The sequence below is a fragment of the Epinephelus moara genome, chromosome 23 (assembly GCF_006386435.1).
Source record: "Epinephelus moara isolate mb chromosome 23, YSFRI_EMoa_1.0, whole genome shotgun sequence".
Lineage (NCBI taxonomy): Eukaryota > Metazoa > Chordata > Actinopteri > Perciformes > Serranidae > Epinephelus > Epinephelus moara.
This window is the reverse complement of record NC_065528.1, coordinates 16564960-16578091: the sequence shown is the minus strand read 5'-3', so window position 1 is coordinate 16578091 and position 13132 is coordinate 16564960. Positions and strand designations below refer to the sequence as shown.

The 13132-nt window shown below is 40.1% G+C and overlaps 1 protein-coding gene across 2 annotated transcripts in view; it reads left to right on the top strand.

Annotated features, from left to right (window-relative positions):
• Window positions 1-13132, top strand: part of ccdc146 (coiled-coil domain containing 146) — a 71962-nt gene that overhangs the window by 51958 nt on the left and 6872 nt on the right. For both annotated transcript variants that reach the window (XM_050036031.1, XM_050036030.1), the window contains exons 19-20: window positions 11018-11128; window positions 11338-11475. In XM_050036031.1, coding sequence (XP_049891988.1) covers window positions 11018-11128; window positions 11338-11475 — 249 coding nt within the window. The remainder of the gene's footprint in view (window positions 1-11017; window positions 11129-11337; window positions 11476-13132) is intronic.

The following is a 13132-nucleotide window of genomic DNA, read 5'->3' as shown; positions in this document are numbered from 1 at the left end:
AGCCAGCTGATGAGTGGGTGCATGTTCTTGTTCTTGTTTAATTGTTGTTATTGACTCTATTTCTGCATTGACTTCACTGATTGCTGTATTTTCTAACTTCAGAGTTGCATTTCTTGCATTACTGTTCTGCAGTCTGGGTCTGCTTACGTTGTCAACTATGGTGTGGATCCCTGATTTGCCCCGATTGGATTTTAATTTTCTGGAAAGTGTTTTGGGCGGCAGTGAATCCAGACTGGTACAGAGAGCAAAACAGAATGTTATCAGGATGGTCTTACCAGGCTAGCTGCCTACAGGTTCAACAGCAACTGAGAGAGTGTACAAAAGACATCCCTTCATGCCTCATACTACTCCACTGAATGCATTTGGTCATCACTGCGAAACCTCATGTCAGTAAATTACTACTTGCCACAAGTCTGTTTGTTTGTTCGGAAGTTTATTGGAAGTTAGCCTGCTACGACAGTTGCGATGGCACTGATACACATAAAAATGGCTGCCATTCTGACCATCCTGCTACGTTGATTTGAATGGGAATGTCCATTCTACTCTCAGTTTATTTTTATGGAAATATCTTAACAAATAGTGGATGGATTGCCATGAAATTTGATGCCGACATCCATGTTCCCCTCAGGATACACTACAGTAACATTAGTGATCCCTTATTTTTTCATCATTTTGCCAATACTTTAGTTTGTGACTTCATACCTGGGTGAGTTCTGTACTAATTAGCAAATGGTAAAATGATGAAGAAGGTAAACGTTACACCTGCTGAACATCAGCATGTCAACATTGTCTGCAGCTGCTAGCATGACTGTCGACTCTGTGTTGTTTGGATACACATGAAACTACTGGAACTTTCTAACCATCAACAGTTGCATCCCTGATTAGTGAATCACTTCATCTGCCTGTTCATTCATCCGTCCACTCATTCCATATTTCTCCCTCTCATCTCTGTGTAAATAGCAAATCATTTTCTAAATCACTGTTTTCCCTCAGACAGCCGTCTGTCTCCCCTGGGTACAAAAAGTGAATCACCGGGGTCTCTCCTATTGCAGGAGGCTTGTCGGCTCAATTCATTCTCCCTGCGAATTCATTCTCTATGCGAATTCAATTTCCATGCAACTGCCTTGCTGTCGATTTATTATATACATTGTGTATTTGTATTCATCTGTGACCAGTTTATCTGCTCATTGCAGACAGACCCCCCCTTCCTTTGATGGGAAATTTTGACAAAGATAGATCGGGCCATCTGTGCGACTATTGAAGTTCAATATACTCTGAGGCTTTCGATTGCTCTGAGGAATTTTAATTGCTGCAAAGCAAACAGAGGTTGGTGTTGGATTCTGAATTTACTGCTTGTTTATGAGTCGCTGGCACGTCGACATCTCAAACACACATACAGGTGCACACGCGTCGGCGCACACACTGAGATCAACGCCGTGCTTGTGAAGTTGCGATAATACCCTTGCAGCAACATCTGATTATTGTTCAACAGTCCTTTAATGAGTAGCTATACGTCTGTCATACAAAGTCACATGAGCTCATAATATCAGCATTATACAGACAGAGATATATTTATAGAACACACACACACAGAGTCAGTAACAGAGTAGGATTTACAACAGGGTGGGGCTGATGACATACTGCACTGTCCCTATGGTGGTGAGTCATATTGTTTGTCTGTCCCTGTCTTAAATCTTTGTCCAACCTGTCTGGAAGTTATTACCATGGGGAAACCCAACGTGAATCCTTGATAGATGTGTGCAAGTGAATGTTGTATGTGAGAGACTTAAGTGAGACAGGTAGAAAGAGAAAGCAGGAAACAGAAATAAAAAAGCTGATAAATTTGACTTGACTGTTAAGCTCAATGCGTGGCATATGATACTCCCCTCTGTAACCCCTGAAAGTTATTCAGTAAGTCACCTCTTCAATCTGACTTCTTTTCAGACTGCAGCCTAAACACCCAAGAATATTAATGTTAGTCCATGACCCAGATGCCCAAAACTTTGGAGGGACCATGTCTCAGTAATTTTTTAAAGTCTATGGGCCTCATTCACCAATATCTTACTAAGTTTTACCTCAAATTTGTTCTTACAAAAGGTTCTAAGATGATGTGTTCCTAAACTTTAGAATGGTTCGCCCCTTTGTTCCTATAATGATGAATCCCATTGTCCTCTGAGGTTGAAAGCAAGTGCCAGTATATCTTAATTAGCATAGGTAAACACCCCACAAATCCCCATAAAGGGGCATGAGACTGCAGGGAAGAATTTGAGAGAATTAAAGTCAAGTATACCAAAAATGAAAATCTGAAGAGGGTCATGACATTGTCCAAGCTGTGCGTATGTGTGTTTAGAGAGAAACAGAGAAAGGGAGAGAGATGGTGGAAGGTGGACTAAAACGCATGTTTCTGTAAGTTATTAATAACTTACTCTTAACGCTGCTTTGTCACTCTATTCCCAGGGGGCATAATTAATCACTAATTATTAGATGGTCTGGTGCCCATTAACACAACTGTTGTGAGTTGAAGTGTAAGTGTAGTTTATTTTAAAAGACCATAATGCTTTTTGCAAAATAATCAAAACTATGATGATTGTAATATAAATCTTATTATATTCAGAATTGACGAAAAAGCGTCAATCAATTATTCTGCACAAACATGTCGGTACAAAATGTGCAGAAGTGTGCTCTCGAGTGTGTGTGGATTCTGTTCTTACCTAAACAAATCACAAATAAGAAGGCATCAGTGAACCTTAGAGAAAACTGTGTAAGTGGGTTTTAAGAAGAAATTTCTTAAAACTTGAAATTTCTTTTTAAGAACGATTGGAATGCATGAGACTATTGCATTGCAGCAATGGTAGCTTTGTGACTTGTAACTTGTGTGCCTTTATTTTGAAGTGTTAACATAAGTACCACAGTTTGGGTTATTGATAGTCACCCAGAGAGTTCACGGCTAGCTAGTTCACCACTTTCAAGAGCTGTAATGAGTTGATTGAGGATTTAAATGCTGTGATCAGTTTTCAAAGGAGGCTCATTCTGCAAAGATAAACAAATAACTTCTGCATAACAAGACAACATGGATTGCAATGCTACAGCAAGCAACTGTACACCATTGGGTATTTTGTTGAATGCAACCATAACCTACTGCTGTTAAATAGGGACCTCATCAGTTGTTACACATTTATATTGACAATGGGAGTAGGAAAGCAGTGGGGAAAATATAAAATAATGGATCAACCTTGGAGAGAAATAATTTCTTAGGAAAGGATTATTTTGTGTTTCTACTGCTTAAAAAGCTATTTACATTTTCCCCATCAACGGAATCCACTGCAAAGTTCTTAGTAGTATGTTAGAAACAAACTGTAGTTAAGTTAATTCTGATCAAAAAAATGTTGTTTTTCTACTTTATGTGCTGTTATCATGGAACTATCCAAAGGCACATCAGTTCAATATGAAGGTAGTTATAAGGGTGTTTGCAGTGGCAATAAAATTTTGCCCAGTCGCAGCATTAGAGGTCAAAGATCAAACTCTGTTTTCGTCAGCATCATGAAAGTGTGACTGGTAGATAGATTATAGCCTAAGCTTTACCACTTTATAATATTCTGTGGAGCTGACTGTCTTGTATACTGGTTTTATGTGTAAACAGCCACAAAAACATGGACAATTGTACTGATGGAGAAATGAAAAGGGCGTGAGAGCACATAGAAAGCTACCATTGCTTCAGTGCTTTTATCCATTTTCCAACAGTAGAGACATATACCTTTAAAAAAAACACTATAAGACATGGTCCCTCCAAATTGGCACGGCAAACCCCTTGGTTCATGGACTATATCCTGCTTTCTAACTCAAGTCATCAGATAAGCTGGGATGTATCTCAAATGTAGTCCCAACAGTGTTAACAGTAGTCCATCGATGACGTCTTTCTGTCAGACTACCATTAAATTCACTCTGCACAAGATTTCCACAGCAGATTTTTTCAGAGATTTTTTTTTTGTTTTTTTGTTTTTTTTACCTTGGCAGTTGACGTTCACTGTTGTGTTAATTCCAAGTCATATGCAGTCACTTATTACTTTTGAGGTCATTCGTGGCCTAGTTATCTTTTTCATGTCCTATGAGCCTTGATGTAGCTTGAGGTCCTCTGCAGGCAGGAACCTTACCGTACCTTATAAATATTCCTGTATCCCAGTTAAAGAGCCAAAGTGAGGGCTTCTGTTGTCAGGGGCGTTAAGGCTGTGCAGCGATACACCTGTGGAATTCAGGCCCCGGCACAGTCAGTATCATCCCTCAGATCTCTTCTTACCACTATATATTTTATACCTCTTAACTCTTAATATGTTACGCTATCTGACATTATGTTTGCATTGTCTGGTTTTAGTGATTTTATGTTTTTATTAATTTAATTAAAACTTGTTTGAATGACCCCCAGAATCTCCTCTGCAGCTCGCACTCTCACACAAAGATCATTATCAGCTTTAAATCACTGGTGTAAATCAGTATTATATTATGTGTTTTTGATATGTGGTGACCTGTTGTTAATTATTTATGTAGAAGCCAAATTAAAATGCACATTCTCATATCTAATTCTAATTTATTCCTCATTTTGGGGCTTATGAAAGCTCCAGTTGAGCAACATGTTCGGCTAATTAACCTTACATAACCTTATTATGATTCTGATTTTGCTCCTGTCTTACTTTACTGACCTTTCTGCTTTACTGATCTGTCCCTTTGTCTTTTATCCCTTTTAATTGTGAGGGACTCTGTAACCTAATTTCGAGCAGCGGTATATAAATAAGGTCATTATTTATCTTTATTATTATGCTGTTAAGCAGGCAGTGTGGCATGTATTATGTGGCTTCATGCTAACTACTAAGTGAGCGGAAATTATGCAGATGACATGCAAATGGTATTCTGCGTGGATGCTGTCACACGTACAATGCTTTACAGCCGTCATGAGCCAAGAAAGCAGCGATTCTTTGTGACAGCCAGATGAAGAAAACAGAGAGGCAGGCAGGCAGAACAGAGACGCTGACACAGAGACAGATGAATACAAAGAGAAAGACAAACATCAGCGTATACGAACAGAGGGAGGAGGACGGGTATAAAAATGTTAAGAGCGAGGGCACAACAGAGGGAAAAAAGAAGAGATTGATTGAAGAGCGAAGAGAGGAGAGGGAGAGTGACAGAGACGCGCTGTATCCCATCCATCATGTAGTGTTTAAATGGCTTAGGGTGGTTACGTATGAGGGTGGAACACAGATCAATCAGACTCAAAATTGAGGACGGGGCACACACTTGTCTCAGACGGGTATTTGCAGATAACACAGTCTGAAAAGTTAATCCTCATTTAAAGTTCTCTACATAACTTTTTACATGTACGTATTAATCGCTTTTAATCATCAGTGGGTGAACGGACTGTAATAGAACTTAAAAAATAAGACCTTCCCCGACTTTTTTGTGTGCCTATAAAGGCCTCTGGACTGATTTGCATGTAAAGGACACAGGACTAATTTTCTGGGAGAATGCAAAGGATGTGACATTATGCATGCTCACGAACGCTTTGCCTTTTAGCTCCAACAGTGTGCAACACTTGCTAATCTTGGACATGGACCCACTTACGTCAACAAATGACTGACAGCCACCACAGCAGAGTCCACACATGCTGTGTTTCCTTTAAATACATTTTCCAGCGGCCACTTAGAGACAAACCTTTACTCACCACTGGGGTTTGCCCTGGCTGAATTCGAACTGCCACCTTCTGGCAAAGTAGGTCCAATCTCCGATTGGTGCTGAGATATTTGGGGAGCTGTAATGTCATCTGTCTTTATTCTACAGTCTGTGGTTTTGACAGTCATGTACTGGTCACCATCACCACAACCTGACTCCACATTATCTACTTTTACTTTTTTGTGAACAATATGCATTTTTATTGTTTTATAGTTTTATCAGCATTCAGGACGAGATTCAGATTGAACAGGAATTGCTGAACAGCATTGAATGGCCTGAGTCTGAGTAGAAGCAGGGCAATAAATAACTATGTCATAATAAATGGAAAAATAGGTTGTGCAAAATGCTTTAGCTGCAGTATTTTACATTTTCTTACACAAAAAAAAGTTTAGAATTTGAAATTCAGAGCAACATTTATTTGTAGGGTTACGGTTAGTCACTCTGTGTGTCTCAAATCACATACTTCCATTAGTACACTTCCATGTAGTATACTATGTGCACTATGTACTTATTGGCATAGTGCGTGAATTTTGACAGGGTAGTGTTGTCTCAAACCAAACATGGCCGTTGTGCGCTTACCGGAAATGATGACCGCAAATCTCGACCTCTTCTTCATCTTTTAATGACTAATGTGCAGCTGTTACCTAGTTAGCAAACTAGCATTAGCATTCGGTTATCGTTCGTGGTACCAAATCATTACAGACTGCTAAATTAACCCAGTAAACATACTGCTGGCTTATACCTGACAACAGTATAGTGGTGCTTAGTGCAAAAAACACACATATAACTTACATTTGTACAATGCAGCAACAGTGGTCCCTCCCCTTCCGCTACGTAGACAAGATGGCGACCATCGTATGTCGTATTTGTGGTCGAAGAAAGAGTAAATTCATCAGGTTCAGTGCCTCCAGTGCTCAAAACAATCCCAGAGGAAACACTGACGTGAAATATATTGTGATTTGGGGATTTTAGCTGGCTAATGCTAGCTAACATTAGCTTGCTTGCTGATGCAGATGGATTGCTATCTGGCTAACATAGCAAAATAGGGAATTGAGTGGATAACATCAGCTGATTCATCCAGACTTCAGGGGCTGGTTTGCAAATTACTTTATCAGCTAACGTCACAAAGCAAATAATGATGGATCCATGCAGTGTAGTGGTTACAGCTCGGCAGCCAATGAGCTAACCGTAAGCTAATGCTAGTCAGGAAGCTGTAGCTCGGTCGGCAGCATGAATCTGCCGGTGGCTGCTTCATAATATTAGCTGATAAATTAACTTGCAAAGGGCAAGCTAGTTAGTATAATGGAGTCAGTGGTTCAAATGCAATATAGAAACATTGCAGATAGTAACATTATTCTAAACATGATTGTAATCCCAGCCAAAATTATTGTGTAGCCTATGTCAAGTTGCTGCTTTGGCCAATGCCCAGGTGCTCTCGATGCTGACTGCAGTTAAATTCATGGCTGTCGTAATTTTCCAAAAGAAGTTTGTACAAAATCCACTTCCAGGAGTGTGAAGACAACACTTTGACTTTTTTTCCAGACTATTTCTTGGGCAGGAGCAGGAACTCTTTGTACTCAGGTTGCTGATGGCAGTGGCTTAGTATTTATCACACAAATGTGAGAGTGGTACATTATTGATCTTCTCACCCAACTCTTGCCAAGACCGAGAATAACAGTATCTCTCACAATGTCTCACTATTCCTTTAACTGCTAATATACGGAGAGCTGAGGCTACAGGACAAGGCTACTGGTTTCTGTGAGTTTTCAGTCATTAACTGGTCATTTACCATCAGCACAACTGGACCCTATTTTATCCATTTTAAATGGATGTAAAAATATGCAAATTGCTGTCGCTGCAGTGTTATACTCTTCTTTACACATGAAAGTGAACAATTCAAATTCAGTCCAGCTTTAATTTGTAGTGTCACTATGATCATTTACAGTTTAGTGCCCTTCATTTGCAAGTTCAGCAGGAAGTAAGATCATTATGCTTGCTTTGTTGCTTAGTTTTGGTTTGAAAATGCACTTATCATGCATTCAGCTCCATACACCATGAACAAGGTTTTCTTGTTGAAGTCATGTCTGCAGTAAAAACTCAAGATAACCTCAGTCCCTGTTGGTCAGCCCCAATTCCTGTTTCTCTGCATCTCCTGTCTCCTTCTGATTCTGTCTTTCTTGTCTGCTTTCACATCCTATCCCTCCCTCCTTTCCTCACTCTGGACTTCATGCTGTTTTTCCTTCGCTCCCCTTCACTGTATCTCCCTCTATTTGTCAGCCTTTTATAAGTCTCTCCATGTACATCTGCTCCACTCTCATCTCCATCTCCGCTTCTCAGATGCTTGCCGTCATTGTTGTCAGCCTCTTAACTTTTTTCTCCCTCTGGAGCATCTGTAACATTAGCCTTACAAACACCTCAGTTAATCACATGACAGTCATACTAATAAATTAAAACTTGAGTCATATGACGTTGAGGGAGCAGTCCGTTTTAATCAGACTCACTGTCTGTTTGCAGAGGCTTCATTAATCTCTTCCGTGAAGGGAGGGAAAATGGGAATCATCACTTTGTTCCATGCTGTCTTTCAAGCCTGACACATCATTTCTTACATTAGATACAGGCAGGTAAACATGCACAGGTGCGCACACATATACACACACGCTGTATGGTTGAGTGGAGAGACGCTGCTGTTTCATAAGCCAGGTCACGGCAGGTCAGACCGCCTGTGTGCAACATTTTTCCACACCCTGTTTTTCCTCCCCACTCCGCTCTTTACTTTCTGCTGCCTATCCAATCATTTCCTCTTCGCTTATATCCGTCTTTTTCTCTCCAGGCATCTATTCATATTTTCTCATCTGATCTGTGTTTTCTATTTTCTGCTTATGTCCCATTTAGAGTATGGTCCCTGTCATGGTTCCTTGATCATCTCAGCTTCATATTTTTATATATAGACCATCTTTATTTTGCTGTAATGGGGCCATTGAGCATTTGTTTTAACTTCTCTGTTGAGAGACTGTAGCTACTTTTATTGCCTATTCCCACCAGCAGTCCCTGCACAGGTTAAGAGGCCACTTCTTTTTTGTCTTTGACTTCATAATCTTCATTAAATAGCAAATATTAAAAAGAACTGCTCCGACTGGCCAGGTGAATCCAAGTGCAGCAATCAGCCCGTATCCTCTTCATGAAAAGTTTGTTGGAGCGATTTGAAGTCTTCTAAGTTTTGGACTGTTGGTCAGAGCAAGCAGTTTATTCCATTAACCCCTTAACATTGACTCTCTTTTCATTTCCCCTCTAAGTACCAGCCAATTCTTCATTGCTGTATGAGCTGTATTTACAGGACTCCAGTGTTTTGGGTTTTTCTGGCTGCACCTTGACATCTTGGGTAAACCTTTATAAACATTTTCCCAAAATTCAGCCTGACATATTTGGTATCTTTTCAAAACTTTGGGATCTCCACAGAATTTGAACTACTTTTATGTTTGAACAAAGCCCGGACAAACAACGTAAGTGATGTACTGACTGTTCTTCTGGGTTTACCATTGTTGAAAGACTTGTCCACAGTGCAACTGTCAAATACTCCACAGGGTACCTTTGAATCACGTAACAGATGTCAGTTTTCTTCCATTCATCGAAACAGTTAAGCAGGAAATCATGTCAGCATTTCATATTTTAACTGCGCGACACACTAATCCTCTCACACACCAAACTGCAGCTGTTTCAGAATAAGAATGCCGGTTGAGGACCTGAATCTAAAATGCATTCACCGTCCCCTCACTTAATGTCAGTGTCTTCTCTTGTCCTCCTGCCTGCCTGCCTTTTGTCTCTCTCTAACTCATCTTTATCCTTTCTTGTGCATCCTTACCTCCACTTCTATTTCTGCTGTCTTAAGGGATGTCAGAGTATTAAAAAAAAAGTGTCCCTTAGAGGGATCCAGTGGCGTTTTAGATTTTGGTTTCTTTTATCACACTTTGCCAGTGACTTGACACCTAGTGTGAAGCAGCTCCCATATAGGCACTACATTTAGCTGACAAATGTCGTAAGCATTTTTTAAAATCCCCAGTGCAATAGGATCTCAAATGACTGGAGTACCAGGCTCTCGAAACACAGACAGTAGCTGTCTAATTCTAGAGTTCTTGCTTTTCATGTTGTTTACTTATTCATTTGTGTGAAGGGTGCTCTTGTGGGAAATAACTGCTTTTTCATTACTACAGTAGACCTCAATGACAGTGACTTGAGGAGTTTGGCCTATATGAGAAGTATACAGGCCTTAATCAGGCAAGCCAAGTTTATTTATACAGCACATTTTAGTGCAAAAGAAACACACAATAAAAGAACATTTAAATACAGCGAAAAACAGTCATTAATGAGAAAGAGAATATGAAATAAAAGAAGCTTAAATACAAGAATAAACATTACAGTGTAGTGTAAGAAATTAATCAATACTTAATTTAATTAAAGGCAGCAGCAAAAAGAAAAGTCTTCAGCCTTGATTTAAAAGAATCAAGAGTTGCAGCAAAACTAGGAGGTTGTTCCAGAAATATGGTTCTTAAAAACGGAATGCTTCGCCATGTTTAGTTTTGGCTCTGGTGACACAAAGCAGACCTGTCCCAGACAACTTGTATCAGAAGATCAGAAATATAGTTTGGTCCTAAACCATTCAGCACTTCATAAACTGTTTTGAATTTGATTCTCTGAGAGACAGGAAGTCAGTATAGAGACCTCAGAATTAGAGTGATGTGATCCACTTTGTTGGTCTCAGTCATGGCTCAAGTAGCAGCGTTCTGAATCAGCTGCAGCTGTCTGATCAACTTTTTTAGTCAGATGTGTAAAGACACAGAGTGGTAAAGTCTACTGAAGTTTTTTCCAAATCCTGCTGAGACATAACTCTTTTAATCCTTAAAGTGATAGTAGGCTGCCTGTTATTGTCTTAATGTGGCTGTTGAAATTCAGGCCTGAGTCCATGACTACAACAAGATTCCTGGCTTGGTTGGTAGTTTTTAACAGAGTCTCCAGAATGCAGCCTTGGGGAACTCCGCATGTCATTTTTGTCCACTCGGATGTTTAATTACCTTTAGATGCAAAGTAGTTCCTGTCCTTTAAGCAGGATTCATACCAGTTTATTACTATACAAGAAAGTCCCACCCAGTTTTCCAGTTGGTCTAGTTATATGTTGTGGTCAACCATGTCAAATGCAGCACTGAAATCCAGTAGTACTAACACTGAAATTCTGCCACTGTGTTTGTGTAGTCTAGTCTTGTCTCTAAGTCTAGCCTTGTTTTTGTCTCTTAATTCTCTGTCTCAGTTGTCGGAAGCCAGCAACAAGACACTTGAAGGTCTGAATCGAACAGTTGATTACAGAGAGCTAAAAGGCGAAGACCCCTCAACTACAGAAGTGGTTAAGAAGATCGAGCAGGTAACAACAACATTACAAGTTGTCTCTGTGGGTATTGGTGTGTGCAATCATTACGTATTTGCATGTATTTGCAACTCAGCCCGGTACATGGTATCTTCTTAATGAATTTAGGTCATGTTTACCTTTTATGACAACTATAACACACACATCTGCTGTGGTGAAAATTCATGAATAAAATGACCATAATCGTTGTGTGTCTTTGCGTGTAGCTGGAGGTGAATCTAGCAGAGAAGGAGAGGCGGTTGCTGGAAAAAGAACTCCTTGTGGACCAGGTGACCCGGCTCTTGAAGCCACTAAGCGAGCAGGCTGAGAACTGCCAACAGGACAGACTATCACTGGCTAAGAAGGTAGACAAGAAGATCCACTCGCACACAGATCGAACACAATACACACACATTCCAAGTTACTTGTTATATCATTCACCTGTTACTTCACAGTGAGTCTGGTCTTTTAGCTCTCTCTCTCACAAACACACTCACTCATTGTTTGAGGAGCGTGTGCTGTCCATGTGAGCAGCACGCAGAGTGGGCATTAAGGAGTTCACCGAGCATTACAATCTCCTTGTGCTGGCACTGTGCTGTCTCTCTTTTTGTCTTTCCTCTCTCCCACACTAACTATTAATAGCCTCAAGAAGAAGGCTCAATACACGTTAAAACTTGTGGACGCATGTGTATTAATGGTATGAATGAAGATTTGGCACTGTAATGTACAGCATCACCATTTTGTAACTAGACAGATCTAAATTAAATCATATGTGTATCTTATGTGTATCATAATATAAAAATACCTCCTACAGCTCTCTGCTCTCTGCCTTAAACCCCTCCCACCAGACAAGCACAGGCATATGCAAGCGCTTTCTACAGAAAGCTGTGCGAGTCCTTTGTCTCAGTCATTCAGATCATGAGTGTGATCACAGTGCCATTAAGGATAGCGGCAATTCTATGAGAATTACAGTGCTTGAAGAGGCTTCAGTCCAAATCCTTTTGAGATGACACACTATGATTCAAGGCTCTAAACGTGGGCTTCATAAACATGAGCTTGAATTAGCGGCAGCTATGAGCCTTTAGCTTCAGTTAGCAGAAGGCTAAACAATTAGCTAACATTTTCTCTCCATTTGTGAAACACTTTGTCGATACTGAAATGGCGTCCTTTTTTCTGGGTTGCGTTGCAATGGAGGCAGTTGTTGCCAATACTGGAATATCAACTTTCTCTGCAGGATCTTCTGCCATTGAATCAAGCTTTTACCGTCTGAAGGGAGGTGCATGCACATTTGTACTCATAGAACAGCCAATAGGATCGCCCTCTGTGAAATGACCTGGCCAAAGTCTCTTGTCACAGCATAGAATTTCTGACGCCTGAAAACAGAGCCAAGAGGAGGTGCAGAAGTCTAGTTTTCTCTTAGTCTACTTGAATTACAATATGCTCTAAGGTTACTATGGTATTTTTGCATAATGACGCAAAAATTAAACTTCCAACCTCAGTTTTTAAATCAGGTTGTTAAATGAATGGATTTCTGAGTTTGGTGTTGCAGAAGTTGACTGGCCTTCGCCCTGACCTCCATCCCATCCAGCATGTTTGGAATAATTTAGATCACTGACTTTGGGCCAGGTCTTATGTCGCCTCAGCATATGGAGTGGATGGCTTCCCAAGCACTCACATATGCCAACTCAAGATGGTTGTGTTATCACACAGTTGGTCATATGAGGATTAAAAATACTGTGAGTAGACAGTGTAGCATGAAATTCATCAGATTTTGGTTTAATTACCCTGAGTGACAAATTTTGGCTGATATAAGGCATCAGTGTTTGTTTAGCTTTCAGGATCTTAGTGTTTTTAAGTGCCATATCAGATGTATCAGAACTGTAAAAAAAAAAAACATGTGCTCCCAATGTACTATGCATAATACTATTTAATCTCCAATGTGCACAACTGTATGGGATTTATGTTCTCAGCCTCCTTGAAGGTGGATCGGCTCTTCTCAGGAGGTGATTTCTTTGCTAGACT